Source organism: Corythoichthys intestinalis, chromosome 7 (assembly GCF_030265065.1).
Source record: "Corythoichthys intestinalis isolate RoL2023-P3 chromosome 7, ASM3026506v1, whole genome shotgun sequence".
Taxonomy (NCBI): Eukaryota; Metazoa; Chordata; class Actinopteri; order Syngnathiformes; family Syngnathidae; genus Corythoichthys; species Corythoichthys intestinalis.
Window position 1 is genome coordinate 27,013,581 of NC_080401.1, and position 22,061 is coordinate 27,035,641.

Sequence of the window (22,061 nt, forward strand, 5' to 3'; positions counted from 1 at the left end):
CCTGTGGTGGAAATTGAAAAAAATGGTCCACAGCAAAGCTCCGACCTGCAAGGATGATCTGGCAACTGCAATCAAAGAGAGTTGGCACCAAATTGATGAAGAATACTCGTCAAGTTCATGCCTCAGAGACTGCAAGCTGTCATAAAAGCCAGAGGTGGTGCTACTAAATACTAGAGATGTGTTTTGATTGTTATTTCATTGTTTGTTTCTCGTGATTCCATTTTTTTTCTCAGAATGGAGTGATTCCATATATATTTCTCTGCACTTGCTCTATAAAAGTAAAATTTACTGACCACCACAATGTTTTTCATTCATTTCTTTTAGTGTTTCTGAATGCTAAAGAGTTGCGCTTTTGAACTAATTCATTATTTTTTCAAGCTTTTTATCTGAGTTTGTTCTACATGATGAAATGTCTGAGTGAGTGCTCGTCCGAGGCTGTTGATTCCATACTTTTTGCTAGGGGTTGTAGTTGTGAATGTAAGTCGGAATGATTGTTAGACTACGTGTGCCCTTCGAATGACTGGTGACCAGTCTAGGAATGTGTACATGTGTATGTTATGAGAAGGACAGGGAACGCTATGTCCCAGCAGAGTGGGAAGACGAGCTCAGGGTCAGAGGGGTTATAGCAATTGAGGGGTTTTCGTGACTTTATCACGCTTTCGTGGTTTTTAAAAGTTAATGTAATACAGGGTTTGTGTGCTGTGTGACACTAATTATTAAATTTCTTAGATAAATGCTTTCTTGTAACACGTAATACATGGAGATGTTTATGTTTGTTTGTTTTTTATAAATCTTAGCTTTTTCTGTTGTCATTCTATGACTCACTTAAATCATCAACTTCCTCCGTATCCTTTTTTTCTATGCCAAAGCAGGAATGTGTCTAATTTTTTTGAGACACCCACAAGATTACCTATTACTTTTGGATAGTGTGGCATCTTTCATGATATAAAATTGATGAGGTCTGAACTGTCTAATTGCAGAGTACTGAATAGATTCTTAACCAATGGCTCACGATCGAAATGTCAGGCATGGAGACATTCTGGGTGGGTCACAATGACCTACTACATTTCAAGGTTACAGACAACGTAAGAATGTGTTGTCGATCGGTTGTGAAAAAGCACACTCAGTCGGTGCTGTATTTACTGGTTTTAATTGGATAGTTCTCTATGGCCTCATATTGTTACTGCTAGACTTTGGCCCATATCCACTTGTGTACAAATCATTATGACATGTAGGTAAATGTGAAAGAGCTTTTGAATTCTGGAAGAACAGGTGTCTCAATAAAGGGATGGCTTTAGATTTATTCAGAAATCTGGGGGATTTTAAAGTTTCTTCTCTCAATCAAACTGTTCGACAGAATAATGCTATGCAAGTGTTTTACCTGCCTGAATTTATTAGTAGAAGAAGATCATGACTGACAGCAAAGCCACACAATAATAACACAGGATTAAGTCTCGACTGAAAGTTAAACTTATTCTGGAGCAGGCTAGCTGCCGGTGCTAAGGCTAGGTTCATACTGCAGGTCTTAATGCACAATTCTGAATTTTTTTTTTGTTTTTTTGGGATGCCCGTTCAAACTGCCTTTGTCCATTGAGCATGTTCAAGTACTACGCATGCGTGCGAACTCATAGTCCGACACGCGTTGAGCGAACTGACCCACATGCGCAGAGGTATAAAAACAAATGAATACACATGGTGGCAGTACGTCATTCCAGGGTAATCATATTTTGATTTACACACATAAGCCTTATGTGTGTGCGTGTGCGCCAGTTTGCCCCGACTTGGCCATGTAAGCCTCGTTTTATTTTTTATTTTTTTATAACTGGTCAAGCCCGCCTCCTGCATAGTTCAAGCTAGGTGCTAAGCTAAATCGCTGCCGGCTGCCTGCTGCCTCCCGCTCTCGCTCTTTGCTGACGTAATTGCTGCATGAATTCCGATTTGGGAGACTTAACAGTTCAGACCGCCGCTACATTCGGGAAAAATGTGGCCCAGATTAGATTTAAACCACATATGAATGTGACCCAGATCGGATTTGAAATGGTCCACTTCTACAGTATGCGACTTGTCACGTTCAGACCGTCAAGCTAATGCCTCACTCGAGTTAGAAAAACATGAAAAAATCGGATTTGTGCATTAAGACCTGTGGTCTGAACCTAGCCTAAATCACCATGGTTACTTGTCCAGGATCAACTTGGCCTGCTTTTGTGCAACCAATTTCAGGCTTAAATTATCCAGGTTGAGCAATTCCTTATCCTGGTTTCGTGCAATACACCCCGAGTGTGCTGGATCTCAACTGACTTTGGATGAGAGAGGGGACACCCTGAACTGGACACATCCAGAAACACCATTCACTCTCAAATTTACACTTAAAGTCTATTAGTTTGCAATTATGTTACCATGCATGTTTTGGTAAGTAATGTCAAAGAAAACTTCAGGAAAAACCCTAACAGGCACAGGAAGAACATGCGACATCCTCACACATGATTTGAAGTAAGCATATGTGAATGAATTATACCTTTGTGGTTTAAAAGACTTTGCTTTGAATGATACATATTTGTTGTTCCTCATGTCTATTTTCGTAGGTCTTTGGGTAGTTCTGTTTGACTTTGTTACAATGAAAAATGTGGGTCCCAGTGTGACTAATAAAGATGATGGAGATGATAGATGATATAGCATTGAACCATTCATTTAATATCATATAACTGTATCATTATACTCCTGCAATGCATCCGTCAGATCTATGAAGTGACTTGCGATAAAGCAGAATGTGTGTTTGCCTGTGTGAGAATAGATGTTGTGAGTGATGCCAGTCACAACCTAGACAGCACGTGTTGCCAAAATCAATTACTGCAAGGCGTGCGGTGAGGTTCGTGGTTGGTGAGGCACTGACTCCTTAAGTGTCAGATTTACAAATATATAACCAAAAAGGGTAGCTTATTCAGTTAACTACTGGTTATTTCATATCTCATCAGCATTCTTCACAAAACACACACACAGGGTACATATTACAGATACGTAAAGGTAGAAAATAACGTGCATTTGCGCTACACTCTCCATGTGTTGGAATTTCCATCGCAAGTCTTTAGTTCATACAACATAAATGAGTACAGAGTGGTGTACAAAACCACAGATTTCAATTTTGACCTTTTGTGAAATATTCAGTTGTTTTTAAAACTTGAATCTGATACTTAAATCAATTTAATACAGATTGCTCAACAAAAAGCATGAAAAGAAAAAGTATATTTTATTTAAGGCCAAAATTTAGTTTTAAAATATTAAGATTAAAATGAAAACTGTGGTCTTACCTTTATTTGTAGATGAAGTCCATGCGCCTGCCCTTCGCCACAAAAACCTCAGTTACTTTGTTGTAAAAGTCCTTATTTTCCTTTAGTTTTAAAAGTCTCTCCGCCTCAATGGAGATGATCGCCAGGGAGGAAAGTTGTCCTGAATCGGTCCTATTCTGACTGTATCACATCACCGATTGCTACAATTAGATCGTTCTGTATTCTATTTGACAAGCCAGAAAACACAGTGGATGTGTCCAAATGTCTAGCTAACCTCTCATCTTTCTCAGCAAAAGCGTATAAAAGTTCGACATAATTGCCACGATTAGTAGAGCTTGCCCTCTCATCGTTACCACGAAATGCTAACTCCTGCTTAGCTAAGAAGCAGGTTGCATTAATGAGGTCTTTCAAAATCTTGCGGTTCTCCTTTACCTTAGCATTGTGGGTGCTAACGTTGAGCCGCCGCTGTTCTTCAAAGCCAAATCGATCCTTGAGTTCCAAAAAATTTTAAAGCAGTCTGGCTTTGAATGTGAGTGTACGATCTCTCATGTTTGCTGAGACTTCGTGGTAAATTTTTCATGTCACAATATCCCGTGTTAGTCCAGACATTGGCACAAGTTGAGAACAAAAGGCATGGGAAGCAGTAAAGGCAGTTTTTCGAAGGACAGCCACACAGCCAGTAGTTTTTCTTCGGGTGTACCACTCCGTTTGAAAAGAGCGAGTTATCTTAGACTGTCCCGTAGTTTGAAGCAAACCTTTTAGCTCCGGCGTTGGTCTTCCTCTGTTAATCAGGTCCACTTTTGACTGAAAGTCCAGTTTTGAGAATTTTTTAAGTTTGGATATATACTGTAATCCTCTTCCATTTTGGGAGTCCGATGTCGACGTAGTAAACAATACAAAACGGCTCGCCGCAGTGCACTTGATTCGCCTGGCGCCATTACCTGTTGGCTCACGTTCGCCCCCTTTCTGTGCGGCAGCGTACTATCTGCCGCAACCTGTGCCTTTTCACTGCGGTTTTATTTCCCATCAGCAAAACTAAATATGTCGCTAACAAACATTAAACTTTAAGGGTTAAAGACATTAGCCAGACTGTGGAAAATCAGGTCAAATAAACGTATCTGGAAACATTATAATGGCGACATGCAGATGTACGGCAACCAGCACGCTCCAATTCCATGTATCAACCCAGTTTGTTATGGATTGCGCAATCAGAGGTGAGGCTTTACTCGTTGCTGCCGCACCTCTCGTTTCATTTCGTTATTTGAACAGGAAATGGGCAAATTCAGCGATTTTGACTATAAAAAATGTTTGAAATGAGTCATACATTAAGAGCAATGGACAAATATTAATATAAATTTGATGCTATAATTATTTTTTTGTCATGATGACAGGTGAGGCTCTGCCTCACCTGCCTCCCCTGACCGCACGTCACTGCTGCAAGGCTACATCACATGCTACTAAAATACTAACTCCACTATGACCTCACTTCTCTCTTATAATAAATGTGAGTGATAGATTTCTCAATCCTGTGCAGTCAGGATTCGGTTCGTGAAGTGTGAAAAAGAGAACTCGAACCTGACTGTGACTACAAACTTTGGTCTTTGTGAGGAAGTATTGTGTAACCACAGGCTTTGGTTTTCATAATTGTGCTCTCTGTTCTGAGTGTGGATGTTGTGTTTGTGGTGCTTTTTGAAAATACTGCCTATAAACCTAAAAATTCACCCTTTGCAGTTCCTGTATTACACATTTAAAGATACAAGCAATTGCTAAAACTGTGCAAAGATTTCGAACAAGCCTCTAATTGGCACAGCAATGCAAAACACTTCAGCCACCACAAGATGTAAGTAAATACCGTATATTTTATATCACTTGCTGTAAGGATTTGTCTTGGTGGTCGGCAGTTGGGCTCAAGAGCATGGAAGGGATAAGCAGTTATTCACAGGCATTTCTTCCCAGAAAGGCAACCATTTGTGGCAATTTGTGTCCATTCTTGCAGAAGAACATTTGTGAGGTTATAAATTAATGATGTTGACCCACAGTTTAAGTTAAGGAGAGCTTAAGTTATGTGCACGTGTGTGCACGCGCGCGTTTTGTGTGTAGATCATACATGTGGAGTTTTGCGTTTCCTGCCTGGCTGAATGGAGAAATTACTGAATGGAGTCTACTGTGTCCTTATGGAGTTAGTGGATTACGATTCATGTGTGTTTGCATTTCAGATAATAGTAGAATCAGTTTTGAATACAAATGCCGAATGAAAAATTTAAGGGATTCAACCTATTCGTTGTCAGGGGGAAATAGCAAGTTGAATGCCGAAATGAATTTTAAAAAATATGATAGGATTAAAGAAATTAAAAAGAATAGGGATAATGAAATCTCTAGCTCAACTGTTGTGCCAGTAATAATGTTTGTACAAATCCAAATTTCAATGACGATGCGATGTAAATCAAATAAAAACAATGAATTGAGAATCTATTGTACAAATCAGCATGCTAATAATTTTGTACCTCTGCTGCACCACAATAATTAGGAATAACTGCTTCACAATATTGCAGAACAACAATCTTACCGGCAGCAGGTTGTTTTTTTTTTTTTCTTTTTTTTTTTTTTTACAGAAAGTTGTTGTTTGACGTCTGTTGGGAGTGACGCACACGCACACATATTCATAGGCATGTCTGCCCCTGAATTGTGTATACTCGGCGTATCCTAGCTGCAGAACACAACATGGCAGCGTGCACTGCGCCGACCTTCACGTGGCTGCGTAGAATGTGTCCCCTGCTCTGATCTTCTTGCCATCAAAGACGCGAGGCTGTTTGCTCTCCCAAACATGAGAGGCACCTGGCAGCCTGCCCGCAGCCTTCCGTCACGCTGCTGAGGGCAGCGAGAAACACAGAGGGAGGCTTTGCAACTAGTTTCACTCCAAATGCCCCTGATTTTTAACTGGCTTCAGTGGAAATATTTTTCTGTTTGTTTTTCTGTTATTACGAGCACAGTTGAGATGATTTGTGTTCTAGCAAATATTCTCTCGTTCTCAATTGGAACACACCTAAAAAAAACATCTTTCAGTCATCTACCACATTTTGTTGCTGCATCTACAGTACAAATGCGAAACACAACCATCAAAACAAAATTAATATACTTGTACATACCGGTACACAGTCATGTGAAAAAATTAGGACACCCCATTAAATATTCAGTTCTTTATTTAGAAATGTTCCCATATCAATGTCTGATGTTGTTGTTCTTTATCTCGGGAAAAGTAATTTAATTGCAGGTAAACAACAAAAATAACGTTGTTTTACTCATTAAACCAAATATATCAACAAAAATGCATATTCTAACTGAGAAAAAGGTAGGACCCCCTACCACCTAATAGCTAGTGTTACCCCCTTTGGCTGAAATAACTTCAGGGAGACGCTTTTGTAGAAAGTTCGCCCCACTCCTCAGTGCTGAATACCTTCAACAGTGACTGACTGTTTAAGTGAGGGAAAACATCATTGTGAGATCAAAGGAGCTGTCTGAGGCCTTTAGAAAAGAAGATTGTATATACTTATGAGTCTGGTAAGGGATTTCAAAAGATCTCAAAAGAATATAAAATCAGCCATTCCACTTTCCAGAAAATTGTCTACAAGTGGAGGACATTCAAAACAACTGCCAGGTCTGGCCGTCCAAGCAAGTTCACCCAGAGAGCAGACCACAAGATGCCAGGAGAAGTCTCCAAAAAGCCTAAACTGTCATCACGGGACCTACAGCAGGCTCTTGCTGCTGTTGATGTGAAAGTTCATGCCTCTACAATCAGAAAGAGACTTCACTAGTTTAACCTTCATGGGAGGTGTGCAAGGAGGAAACCTCTCCAAGAAGAACATGAAGGCCAGAGTGATGTTTGCCAGAGGGAATGATGTTCTTTGGATGGATGAAGCTAAAATTGAATTATTTGGACACCAGAAAAGAGGACATGTTTGGCGTAATCCCAATACAGCATTCCAGGAAAAGAACCTAATACCAACTGTGAAGCATGGAGGTGGAAGTGTCATGGTTTGGGGATGCTTTGCTACAGCAGGACCTGGCCAGCTCACCATCATAGAATTCACCATAAATTCTATCGCGTATCAGAGGGTATATCAATAAATCCAAGGACTGGCTGAAAAGGAAGAAATGGACAGTCCTGTATTGGCCAAGTCAAAGCCCAGATCTTAAACCCATTAAGATGCTGCGGGGTGGCTTGAAATGGGATGTACATGCAAGAAAGCCCTCAAACATCTCACAGCTGAACGTATTCTGCGTTGAGGAGAGGGACAAACTTTCTTCAGACCGATGTCAAACACTGGTAGATGGCGACAAAAAGCGTCTCACTGAAGTTATTTCAGCCAGAGAGGGTAAAACTAGCTATTAGGTGGTAGGGTGTCCGCACTTTTTCCTCAGTTAGAATATGGATTTTTGTTGATATATTTGGTCTAATGTGTAAAACAATGTTAATTTTGTTGTTTACCTGCAATTAAATTAGTTTCTTTTCCAGAGATAAAGAAAAACAAGATTAGACATTGATATGTGAACATTTCATAATAAAGAACTGAATATTTAATGGGGTGTCCTAATTTTTTCACATGACTGTAGCATAAATGCCCCTCACAAATACTGCCGGATTGTCTGGAAGCAGACTATCTGGAAAGTGAAAAGTGTGCTACAGTCTATTGAGTTCAAATCTCAAACTAGGTTGTAAATCATTTTATTCTGGTTTCAATTTACACATGGTCAGCACTTGTTTGAAATTGGGCTTTGTATTGCTGTCACTGTCGCAAATAAGAGTAAGTGCCTTGTAGTGGACAGGCAGATTTCTCGATGCAAGTAACAGCCGCATTGGGCCCCATGTTAAAACAAAACAAAACAAAACAAAAAAAAAAGTAATAATAAAAATGAGAACAATTTTGCAATAATAAAAGTGAGGTTGTAATGAAGTATTTATGAAAAATTAAAAGAAAAGCAAAACTCAAAACAAAAACTTCATTTTTTAATTTTTAAAGCTCAATACTTATTGTAATCTTTTTTACACTCATCAAATAGCCTTTTAACAAAAACTAATAAAAGTGAAACTAAAATGATAATATAAAGAACTATCATTTATAGTACTCTAGTAATCTAAATTCAGCTAAACAGGCCCAGATTGCACCTTTGAGTAATGAAATTTGTGACGAAATTCTACCTAGACACTGCACTAAAAATCGCATCGGTGTTTTATTTTGTCATGATGATTGATGGCTAATTGTGAATGAAAGAAAATAATCATTGTCATCAGTTATTCTTACATATTTATCAAATGGCACAGCACGAGTTTGACTAAAAGGTTTACACTGTCCTGCCCAGAGCGCTCAATCGAGCTACCTCACCACAGCTACACCTTCTTGACAAGAGAGCTCAAGTTTTGGGTGCCACCTAATGATTCATGTTTCTTAACAGCAGGTGCATCACAGACACGCCAAGCAAGCCAGGAAGGCTGCATATGGCTCAGTCCGCAAGTGTTACTGTCTGTTCTGACTATGTGTCTGTCTATGCGCTGCTTGCTTGTTGACAGATGAGGCGTACCAGAAGCTTGCCATGGAGACCACGGAGGAGCTGGACTGGTGTCTGGACCAGCTGGAGACAATCCAGACCTATCGCTCTGTCAGTGACATGGCTTCCACTAAGGTAGGCCAGGCCCTTATTTATAGTTTTTATCGTTTTAATTACTTTTTCCAAGAGCTGACCAGTCACCTCTGAATGGAAAGCCGTCATTGTTTACACACAAACTATCCTTCCGAGAATAACCCACAAATATGTGAATGTGAAACTAATTTGGAGCAGAAAGATTTGCATAGTTAAAATTGAGGCATTTCTTCACTTTATTTTTCTTACAAAACTTCAAAAGTATGATAGTTTTTTTGTTTTTTTTTTAAATATTGTTATGATCAATTTTTCTTCATTACATTACAGTGAAATACATACTGTAGATTTTGAATGAGTTTGCATAGATGCAGGTCTAAAATTAGAAGTGTACACCTTAGATGCAGGATCGGAGCTCTCTGGACTCTAATGAATGTTGATTCAGTGTAATTAAAAGTAAGAACGACCAAATTCCGGCTATATTAATTTGTCCACATAGCAGAGGGATGTTATGCCTTTGATTAATGTTGAATGCCCTCCTTGTGTGTTCCTACCTTTTAAAGTTGTTTGAGGGTTAATCACAACCATGCCATCTATGCTATAATTTCCAATGAGGGTTTGACTCCGCCAAGGCTGCCCTTTGTCACCAACTCTGTTCATAACTTTTAAAAACACAACATCAATGTCGAGGCATTGAGGGGGGCCGGTTTGACAGTGTGAGAATTGAATCTGTTTTTGGTAGAAGGATGTGGTTCTGTTTTCTTCGTCAATCCACTATCTTCATATCTCTGAAGAGCAGTCTACAGCTGAGTCTGAAGTGGTTGGGATAAGAATTAGCAGGTACACATCCGGGACCATGGTCCTAATTTGGAAAAATGTGAAATGCTTCTATGGGTTAGGGATGAGGTTTTTCCCTCAGTGGAAGAATCTAAGTATCTTGGAATCTTGTTCATGAGTGAGGGAAGATTGGAACGGTCGATACACAGGTGGATCGTGTGACATCTCCAGATGTGTGGACTTTGTATCAATCCTTTGTGGTAAAGAAGGAGCTGTGCTGAAAGGAAAGGCTCTCCATTTATCGGTCGATCTACTTGTACGTTCCTACTGCACTTATGGTCATGACTGAAAGAGCGACATTCCTGATACTCCATCCAAAATCAGATGTGAGAAGCTCAGTCATCCTGGAGGTACTCGAAGTAAAGCCAATGCTACTTCACATCGAGAGGAGCCATTTGGGGTTGCTTTAGTAACTGATTAGGATGCCCCCTGGATGTCTCCCTGGTGAGGTGTTCCGTAAGTCTCAATGAGAGGAGGTTCCTGTGTCAATGCAAAGCACGCTGGGGAGACCATTTCTAGGCTAGCATGGGATGGGGTCAAGATCCATATGGAGGAGCTGGACGAAGTCGCTAGAGAAAGGAGAGTTTGGATAGGCAGACGGATGCCTATGGCATGTCGCATTATACGCTGCCATTAAAATAGCAGGTTTCCATTGATAACAACGTGCTTTTGACATAGCACCTAGTTCACCTGGCCTTTTCTGTGTCATATTTAACTTCTGAACAAAATCTATGTGTATTACAGATTTGCCCCGCGGGCCCGAGTTTGTCATACATAGACAAGTTTCTTGAGTGAAATATGGCCGGCGCCATCTCGGACAATGTCTGCCTCGAACTTTCGGTTCAGAAAAAACTACATGAATTACGGTTGAAGTAAGCAGTGTTTTGTCAAAGTTAAAACTGCAAAATGAATGCAGAGGAACTCACGGAATCTCCATAAATGGTTTCAGCACGCAGCACGCATTTTCCAAATGCAGAAGGACTATAGTGGACCAAACATACAGGTGGACACTGGTGTTTCAACATAGGGGAAATTTCAATTTAATAAAAGTCACTAAAGAAACACTTTAACAAAATATTTTGGGCCCAACATAACAAAAGGCTTCAGCCAAACTGACCTCCACACACATCTCTGTGGCCGTTTAAATCCGGACGGACTCTACTAACGACCACCTGAAGGAGGTATGACATATTAACCAAACATTGTCAACTTAATAAAACGACAACAGATGGAAAATCTACATATATTCAAACAATAATTAACTAATGTGCATTTAAACCAGTACTTCTCAAATAGTGGGGCGCGCCCCCCCAGGGGGGCGCAGAGCGATGCCAGGGGTGGCGCTTGTGAGCTCTGGGAACATGATTTTTTTTTTTTTTTTTCATTTGCCGTACTAAATAAAGTGTACTTGCACATCCACTCATTGGGTGGCAGTGGCGCTCTCATTTTCAGAGTGCGCGCAGTATTTTTGAACTGAGCAAGAGCACACAGAAAAGAGATATGAAGAAGAGCTGTGCGCCGTTTTCGAAAGCCGTTTTCCGACCGGACTCACGCAGCGACCCACTGTCTTCTCCGGTTCTCACGTGTCCGCCCGAGAAGTGCCATTTTCGGCTTGGGATCGTCACGACAACCACTCTCACCTACGGTTCTCCCTCGGCCGCCGAGAATGCGCTTTTTTCGGGCCTTTTGGCTTTGACTTTTAATACAGTGGGAGAAGAGGAAAAACCACTGTTTACTCTCTAAAAATGAGTAAAGCGGACAGCCGGAAGCCAGATCAATTAAGACACCACTTAAAGACATTAGACCCCAATCTCATTGATAAGCCGCTTGATTGTTTTTCAGTGAAAACGTGGCGAATATTGCCAACAATTGTCCCGCTCTGTCCGTTTTATATCAGTAAGCCAGTGAGCACTGTTAGCATGCTCATTGCCAAATAGCCCCACACCATTGCAAATGAGGTGATACTGTAAGCAGCGAAAATAAAAACTGTCCTTCTGTCCAAAGACACTCTTTTTTTTTTTTCCCCCTTCTATTCAGTTTTGTTTTTTTTCGGTTAATTTTTTTGTCCTCATGAGTTAATGCTTCTAATCAATTTGATTTTTTTATTTTTTTTTATTATTATTTACTGATTTTATTACATTTTATTTTTCAGTATCAAATGGTCAAAAATGTACCTTGAGTTTATTTTTACAATTTGGATGTGACTTTTTTAAAAATTCAGGCAAATTGATGCCCGTTAAGTCTTTTCTGTTACAAACAAAACAATGTTAATAAAGTTATACTTTATTCTAAGTTCATTTATACGACTTTTTTTCTTTTGTAGAAAAAAGGACACAATGTTAGGCAGATGCATACTTATAATAATAATTTTATAGGCAAATTATGCTATTTACAGTGGCGGCAGAGAGTTTGGGGAGGGCGCAAAATATTTACGTCTTCCTTGAGGGGGCGTACCAGAAAATAATTGAGAAGCACTGATTTAAACAAACAGTGAAAACTTTACTCCAAACGGTCATAATTAAATCAACTTAAATATCCCCCCTTCAGAATAGTAGGTGCCAGATCTTACAACGCTGTGGTCGTTACCTCATATTGGCAAATAAAATCCAGTAAGCATTCAGACAAATATTAACTCAAGTGTGCACCCATTAGAAAATGCATGTCAAAAGAAATATCACATGAATAATTAACTAAATCTTGAAACACTAAATTGTGGTGGTAGTGGTAGCCACCACAGACTGACACGGATTTTGTTGTTGCAAGGAAATACTACAAGGTATGTACATATAATAAAACATAGTATGTTATTCGTTTTATTGCAGATAATGATCACTATAAAAAAACATTTGGACAACATGATTCAATTTCTTGTTTAATTTAAAATGTGCATGTGCAAAACAGGTCAATAAATTGCAATTTATAAAATGATTAGAATAATATTAACGAAGGTTAAGCTTACGAGGAATGTGTTATCAGACAGCAGAGCTTAAGGGAGCCAAACTTTCACCCGGTATTAAGAGAACCTCGGCGACATTCAAACGGGCTGTCTCCCGCTGTCCTTGGTAATTCCAGCTCCAATAGCATATCTTAAAGATGCTGCAGTTAAAAAGTTCGTAGTTGGATCTCGGCGAACCACCGTCTGTCACAGCCCCTGCCTCTCTGCCCCCCCCCGGGAGTCGAGCCATCCATCATCAAAGTAAAACGCACGTAGTCTCGATATTTGTCCATCAACGTACAAGTCAAGTTGTCTTCCCTTGCCTAACAATGTTTTCCAGCTGTAAACAAACGAACAAAAACTTGTAGCACTTGTATTTATACATACTGATGTGCAACAGGCTAGCAGCAGTAGTAGTTGTTGTAAAAACGATTACCATATTTTTCGGACTATAAGTCGCAGTTTTTTTTCATAGTTTGGCTGGGTGTGTGACTTATACTCAGGGGGGACTTATGTGTGAAATTATTAACGCATTATGATCTCATTTGACATGTTATGTTGGTGTTTTGGAGTGACACTGATGGTTTGGTAAACTTGTTAGCATGTTCTTTATGCTATAGTTATCTGAATAACTCTTAATAACTATGTCCACGTTCGCGTTCTGCCTTTGGAAATGTGTGTTCAGTTGTATTATTGACTTTTTTATATTGAAATGCATGCTTTTAGTTTGTGGCGCTTTCACGGCCATATTTTTCGGACTATAAGTCGCAGTTTTTTAGTTTGGCTGGGGGTATGACTTATACTCAGGAGCGACTTATGTGTGAAATTATTAACACATTGTGATATCATTTGACATGTTATGTTGGTGTTTTGGAGTGACACTGATGGTTTGGTAAACTTGTTAGCATGTTCTTTATGCTATAGTTATCTGAATAACTCTTAATGACTATGTCCACGTTCGCGTTCTGCCTTTGGAAATGTGTGTTCAGTTGTATTATTGACTTTTTTATACTGAAATGCATGCTTTTAGTTTGTGGTGCTTTCACGGCCACGTGCGGGAGCACTCGCACTTGTTTATGCGAAGAAGAGCGCTCACACGCCAGAAGAAGACGGACAGGTACGCAGCGTCTCTGAGCTACGTTCATTGTTTACGGTTGTAAAATATCTCTACAGAGGCAACACCTGTGTGTTGTTGTGTGTTTTCCACCCGCGATCGGACACTTAGAGCCAGTTGTGTGGTTGTTTGAACGATGTGCTAATGCTACCGACCACATGCTAACCTTTTGTGTCATTGCTGTAATAGCACCTAATTATCATTTATTTACGTTGATGCGAACCTGTTTGGTATCGTGGACGAAATTGATTCAGCAAATTATACGGACGTCCAGCATGGTCATTTGGGAGTTTAGCTCGCTGTATAGCCAGGACCGAGCCATAGCGTCCTGGTGAGGACAGTATATTCGCATTTCGTTGTTCATGCATTGTTCACTTTACACTTATTCAGCGTGTTTTTTCTCTATTGTATTTTTAAATTAAATTGCCTTTCAAGATGACATATCTGTTCTATGTGTTGGATTTTAGCAAGTAAATTTCCCCCAAACTTCCGACTTATACTCCGGTGCGACGTATATATGTTTTTTTTCTCTTCGTTGGGCATTTTATGGCTGGTGCGACTTATACTCAGATGCGACTTGTAGTCCGAAAAGTACGGTAAACTTCATAACTACAATCATCATCGTAATATCAATAGCAAAGGCAACAAGTTGTTTCATGCGCCAGATTTTAGGTTTCGTATTTTTGGAGTACATACCTTTCATAAGACAGCGTCAGACACGAACGGCTGTGACCCGCGGAACAGCCTGCAGTTTGGTGTCTCCCTCCCTCTGGTATTACGAGCACCCATGGTTTGTGGTACGGAGCATTGAGGCACTGGCTTGGTTCTGCATCCACCTTCATGAAGACAAAATTCCCGTGTTCGTGAATGAGGACATATCCAACTTTGTGGGTGTGCAATTAGTACTGGAGTACCTCTGAGCTTCCTGATATCGTTTCCATCGACTGCCATAGAGTCAATAAAATAGCATAATATTTTACTTTTGGTCACCCTCGGCCACATCTTGATGTTGTCTTCTCATGTCGAGATGGCAGAGGGATGTGGTATTTCCCAATCGTGGTTTTTCAGGGTTTTTGTAGTGAGTGATGCCACTCCAGCGCCATTAAAGTCAATGGTAAAAAAATAAACACGGATGTGGTTGGCAGACATAAGGAAGTAAAGTGGAAGCGCCTCGGAAACTTGTCTATACTCTAAGGATTCGTGTCACTGTGTTGTATTGACAAGTAGCTGTCATGAAGAAAATCATTCATAAAACATGCAGCAACAGCATCCCACATTCAGATGGAATTTCGTACCGCAGGGTGTTTTATTTTTTGGTTGGTTGGTTGGTGTGTTTGTTTGTTTGTTTTTTAATATAAATCTATCAACCTATGGAGTAAAATGTTTAAGATATTATTAAATCTTAGCTAGCTTCCTTTCCATTTACAGAGACAATGTTAAACAATTTTTCACATGTTCACTGTGGTTCATTATAGAAAAAAATGTCAGTGTAAATAGACAACCAGTCGTGCTCATTTTTATTTATAAGTTACATCACATTTATTGAATCACAAGTTAAAACATTAACCTAATTAACTATTAATATTAAAAAATGCAAATATTTGCACAAGTCTTGACATACAAACAACTCAGATGGAACAATCTTTAAAACTGTTGACATACTGCACCTGTCAGAACACTGTGACCTCCTGTGTTTTGAAACTTTTATGTAATCTCTACACTGTTATCTTTATTCTAATTAAGGAGTGCAATTTCTTCACTATTCTGCACAACTTTTTCAACTGCAACAATTTTTTAAACAAAAACTGGCCTTATATTATATGATGCATGATTGCTCTATTATACATAAATGGTGTTTCAGGTGTACCGAACGCACTCAATATTGGTGTTATGAGTTTTCGGTCCATGCCAACACAAAGTATTCAATACACTCTCCTTAACTTTTAAAGTTGGAATCCTTTTGTTGCTGTAGTGTTGCTGCATCCTGGCACGTAACCTCATGTGGATCAAACAAACCGATAAGAAGACTTACATTAAACACGTCTGTTTATGGAAATATGGTAAAGCCTGCGAAACCTAAGCATTTCTTCCCATGCATTGTTTTTACTTGAAACAAGCAATTAGACGACTGCTACTCCCTTTACACCTGACCTGGTTTAATTACCAGCACTTGTGACCTGTCATACTTAGGACGGAAAAATGAAGTTGTGGAAAAGAGCTGAAAACCTTTTAATCCAAGTTCAAAATGCCGTTTGGATGGATTCTAGATTGTGACTTATTTTAGGATGTTGGGGTAGCTCCAGCCAAAAGTATAACTTTGTTGGTGAAGCCTCCTGTTAAATATCATGTATTTGTTGTCTATTCATTAAATATAGGTTAAATATGATTTGCAAATCATTGCATTCTTTGTTTACCACAAGGTCTGAACTTCATTGAAACTGAGAGTACTGTATATATATTTATCCATCCTTCCATTTTCAACACTGCTTATCCTTGTCAGGTTCACGGGGTGCTGGAGTCTATCCCAGCTGACTTTGGGTGAAAGGCAGTCTACACGCTAAAATGGTTGGCAGTTAGTTGTAGGCCACACACAGAGACAGACAACCATTCGCACTCACAAGCACACAGCCACTGAGTGGAAATCGATTCCACACTGCCTGCGCTGAATTCAGGCGAATATACAACTACGCCATCATATTTATTATATTTATATTAGGGCTGTCAAACGATCAAAAATTTTAATCGAGTTAATCACAGCTTAAAATTAATTAATCGTAATTAATTGCAAAATATGCCATATTTTTCTGTAAATTATTGTTGGAATGGAAAGATAAGACATAAGACTGATATTTACGTTCAACATACTGTACATAAGTACTGTATTTGTTTATTAGAACAATAAATCCACAAAATGGCATTAACATTAACATTCTTTCTGTTAAAGGGATCCACAAGAAAGACTTGTAGTTCTTAAAAGATAAATGTTAATACAAGTTATACTAATTTTATATTAAAACCCCTCTTAATGTTTTCGTTTTAATTAAATTTGTAAAATTTTCTATCAAAAAATAAACTAGATACACTAAATACACCACAAGATGTCAATGGCGAGTTTAGAATTAAATTAGAAATCAAGCCCAAAAGTGTGTTTTGTGCCTCGACTGACGCCGTAGTTTCCTGTTTACTGCTCCATCCATTGTAATTCACGTCATTTGAGTGCTGGCTTCACAACGTACTTGACCTCTGATAGTTTGTATATTGTGAATAAATATTGCCATCCAATGGTTTTGTTGAACTAAAGGAATGTTTGAATAGAGTTTGACCAAAGTCTTGAGTAAGTTTTATGTGTATGTTGCATCGCTATTTTGATTGGGAATGCCAGTTCTCTTTGCACTGTTGTTTAACTGTGTGCGAATAGGGCCTCATTAATACAGATTAAAGCGCTTTTCTTTTTGTAAACTTTTTTTTTTTTGAGAGATATTATTTTTGTTGTGCTTTCACTAAATGATACTTATGTTTGTTGTGAAGGAGTTGCCGAAGCTAATGCTAGGGTGACCATATTTTGATTTCTAAAAAAGAGGACACTCGGCCCTTCCTCGAGATACTTGAATTTTACTCCAAGATCACTCAAAGATGCCTATATCACCCACTTTTTGTTACTCAACAAGCTTTATTCTTCCTAAAAAAATAATCAAACAATTTAAAAAAACAAAAAAAGGAATCATGATTAAGAAAAAAATAATATGATGCAGACCAGTGGAAATGTAGTCCAGTCAATACACACACACAGTAGACTATGTGCCAACTCAACATTTTTTTAAATTACTATCACGACAATTGTCGTTAACAAAGTGTTATTTCCACTCAATTTTTATTCTCATTCAATGTTCTAGATTGTATGCAAACAATAACCGAAATAAACTGACAAGCAATTCCACCAGCATATTTCCAAACGGAGCAGTTCAAAACTACATTGCCCATAATGCCTAGCGCGGCTGAGGTCACTGATTGCTACCCTATTAGCGAGTACGGGAGCCAAGGCAAAATCAGACTTTGCTATAAAAGTTTACAATCATCGGCAGCGCAAAGATGCGACACCAAACGGGATTTTACAGATTACGCCAGTACAAAATCAATGCATCAATGCACTGCAACTCGTCACAGCTCGTTAATGTCAGGCGAACTAGCGTGTTCCACACTTGAAATGTCACAGTCAGCATAGAGCCGAAATATGTTCATCAAAAGGGCCAAATATCGTTCATGAGCAATACAGTCTGACCCCTGCAGTACGGTTGATGATCGTTATCTCTTACAGTCTCTGCCTAATCTCAATATCTGTGAGCAAGTTAATACATTTGGTTGGCCTGTCCCGAGTTAGTCCAGAGTCAAGTCCTGAGGCAAGTCAAAATAGAGTTAAATGTTGGTTGTAGCTCTGATGGTTGAATGTGGTTTCTTCTTTCTCAAGACAAAGTCAAGGTGCACAGAACTAGTAGACTAAAGTATTTACTGTATTTATGCTTAATGCTTGACTATTACATTTTGTTCCAGAAAGTAGTCAAGAGAAATGTGTTTGAGATGTCCTGAGTAAATATAGTCACCACAGAATTTTGGGGACATTTGTTTAAGGAAATGTGACTTTGAATTTAATTTTAATTTTTAAATAAAAATAAAGGTCTGTCGTCATCAAAATTTTCTGTCCAATTAATTAGGTGAGTGTGCTGGGTACATGCGGGTAGAACAGCAAACAGGGCGGACAGCAGTATTGAGGCGGGACTACCATCATAAGGGAGTGAGTTTCGGGCAGAGGTCTCGCGCTCTCGTGCACGCACACACATGCATAAACACACGCGGAATGAAGAAAGCCTAGTCAGACCTCACAGCCCAAAGTGAGTCACTCGAGCTGTGGCGTTTCCCAGCGTCAGAAAGTCGAGTCGCCCTTTTTTTCATGCTGTAGTCAGACAGAGCCACTTGAACCGGCTTCTCTACAGTAACAACATGGGTGCCTGCTACTGTGACAAGAAAGAGAGGAAATTGGGGAAGCTCAATAGTTGGAGAAAGGTTAGTCTTCTTAACATTTTTCCGTAAACTATTTTTAGGGGGGATTTCACAAATGTGACTTATGTGCTCAACTTCTGCCGCTTCCACGTGCTGTGGTTTCAGTTTATTTAATGTGGGAAAGCCTTAAGTATATCCTGCAGTCATGAAATTTGTATTTTTATAGCTGCTTTATATTTTTATATAGATGTGCACATTATATTTTATGTGGTTTGAAGCAGTGATCCCATCTAAATTTGCATCAACCGTGTGGGAAACATTTCTAGTTTTACAGTGTGCTAGTTTTGGATATTGACACACCAGGCATATATCATTTACTTTTGACATATTTTTTAGTTCCATTCACTCCTGATCACTGGTATTTCACTTTTCTAAATTATTTGTGATTCGTGAATGTATGCAGCATAGGCGTGAATGCATGCAGCATAGGTGGGATCAGAACACGTTTTGAACTCTACAATTACAACTACTTCTTTTTCAATTATACAGTGTTTCATATTAGTTGCTGGTTAATAATTAACTTCTGCACTGTCTTGCTCAATGCTGCATGCCATAATTTGTTTTAAATTATTATTATTAAATTAAATTTGAGGACCACATGACATCCTACTGGAGTCTAAAAGGCAAGTAAAACAAGTCATTCATTGCTTATAAAAAATTGATTTGTTTCTTCATTTTTGTCTGCGAATGTCATACATATATTTGAGAAAAGGGTCCTGTGACACGTGAACTAAGGATATGTCATTACCTGTTGTGACTGAATTTACCAGCCTTGCATCATGTTTGCTTGAATGGAAAAAAATACAAAAAACAAAATTTAAAAAAAAGGCTCCAATGTCATTACATATGATGTAAAATTTCTTAAGCATCAATATATACATACTGTATATATTAGGGGTGTCAAACAATTAAATTTTTTAATCAAGTTAATTACAGCTTAAAAAAAATAATTAATCGCAATTCAAACCATCTATAAAATATGCCATATTTTTCTGTAAATTATTGTTGGAATGGAAAGATAAGACACAAGATGGATATATGCATTCAACATAAGGTACATATGTACTGTATTTGTTTATTATAACAATAAACCAACAAGATGGCATTACCATTATTAACATTCTGTTAAAGTGATCCATGGATAGAAAGACTTGTAGTTCTTAAAGATAAATGTTAGTACAAGTTATAGAAATTTTATATTAAAACCCCTCTTAATGTTTTCGTTTTAATAACATTTGTAAAATTTTCTATTAAAATATAAACTAGGAGCCCGCCATCGTTGATGCCAATAATTACTTACACAATGCTCATAGGTGCTGAAGCCTATAAAATCAGTAGCACCCAAGCGCCAGCAGAGGGCGACAAAACTCCGAAAAACACAATAAGTACACATTTCACTGTGCTGTCATTTTAATGCTTGAACGGGGCATGTGCGTTAATTGCGTCAAATATTTTAACGTGATTAATTTAAAAAAATTAATTACCGCCCATTAACGTGATAATTTTGACAGCCCTAATATATATATATATATATATATATATATATATATATATATATATATATATATATATATGTTAGTGTGTGTGCATATGTATATGAAATATTCTTTATAAAATGGTAAAAAACTGATTCATTAGTTCAGCAAATATCTGAAAGTGATTAAATGTTCCCACTAAATGACAGTAGTTAAACTTTAAAAAAAAAAAAAATATATATATATATATATATATATATATATATATATATATATATATATTTATTTATTTATTTATTTCAAGGTTACCCTGTACTTTAATTTGGTTAAACATCTGGTCTCATTTATAATATGCTGGAAAATGGATGTAAATCTAAAAACTGGCAAACGTGTAAGGATGCAAGGTCATGAAGGTCAATAATTCTTCTCATAGAACAGTTTTAATAGAGAGCGCCCACTAGTGGCTGTAATCCTAACTCTTGTGTTGCTTTCTTCTGAGAAAGGATGGATGGATATCGAGGTGGGTGATTGAGTGGACTTGTATGTGTTGATACATAAACAGGTAGATAGTGGATGAATAAGTGATATATAGACAAACAGACATGCGCAGTCACAATCAGGCTCAAGTAGAGGGAGACCCCACATCTGCCTCTCAGCTACCTTTGCGCCTGGCTGGCCTCTGCATTGAGCTGTCCAATGGTATCAAATCTGACTGGAGGAGCACAGTGTGTGTTTTTCCCTCTTGAGCTTCCTTCACCTTCTCTATCACTTTCACAGCAGCTTTCTTAATCAATCCAACAGCCTGGATACAGAGGGACAAAAAAAAGGCAGAGGGAAGGAACAGGAGGAGATGTACTTATAGAGAGATAGCAGCTCAGGGGAAAGGCTGTGGTAATTGGCCAAAAGGATGGCAGACTAAATAGGCAATTAGTAAAATACCATTTAATGCACTGTTTTAAAAGTTTTGATCTCATCTGGCAAAGAGGAAAATAAGAACCTAACTACCACCTTGGGTAGTCAAATGCATAGTGACAATGTTGCAGTCATACTAAAACATGCACCATGTCAGCATGCTTTTATTGGCATTGTATGCTACGACTTCGCATCTGTCTGTGTTTTTGTGCACTTGGGAATTTCTTCAAGCCTGTGAGGAAGCAAAGCGCTTCACCACACTGCAGCGAACCTCATCCACTGTTATTTGTGGCTTCTTTATATACAGGTATTATGCAGTGCAGTGTTATATAAAGAGCTGTCTCTCTTGCAATTTTAGTTTTTCCCACCTTATTTTGTTGCATCTTTTTTCTCTGTTATTGGTTCTTTCACTCCGTGGGAGATTAATCTGGAATCCTCTCTTGCAGACACGGCGCTCCACATACGCATAACACGCACTGCGCGTAGGGCACCAACTCTGCCTGAAGGGGCACAAAAAAAAAATCAAGTTTGTAAAAAATCCTGAAAAATAGTAATTGTAATAATAACAACGATATATAGTATTTAAGATAAAACTTATAACTGATAAATGCAAGTAATACAAATATAAGTAATATGGGCTCATTATTTACACAAAAAGAATCTCCTGTGCGGCCCTCTTTGCCTGGTACACCAGACTCACCGCTGTTCCAGCTATTGAGTCTGGCCACCATTCAGCGGATACAATTTCCAGGGCAGAGCAAGCCACAGCAAACAGACAGCGGAGTGGACCAATCAGCGACGGGCAGACGTGACGT

At 38.6% G+C, this 22,061-nt stretch overlaps 1 protein-coding gene across 6 annotated transcripts in view; it reads left to right on the top strand.

Annotated features, from left to right (window-relative positions):
• Positions 1–22,061, top strand: part of pde4ba (phosphodiesterase 4B, cAMP-specific a) — a 240,747-nt gene that overhangs the window by 204,213 nt on the left and 14,473 nt on the right. For 5 of the 6 annotated variants that reach the window (XM_057842031.1, XM_057842032.1, XM_057842034.1 and 2 more), the window contains one exon: positions 8,851–8,963. In XM_057842031.1, coding sequence (XP_057698014.1) covers positions 8,851–8,963 — 113 coding nt within the window. Of the gene's footprint in view, positions 1–8,850; positions 8,964–18,628; positions 18,863–22,061 lie in introns of those variants that run through there. The other variant, XM_057842037.1, reaches the window with a different exon arrangement.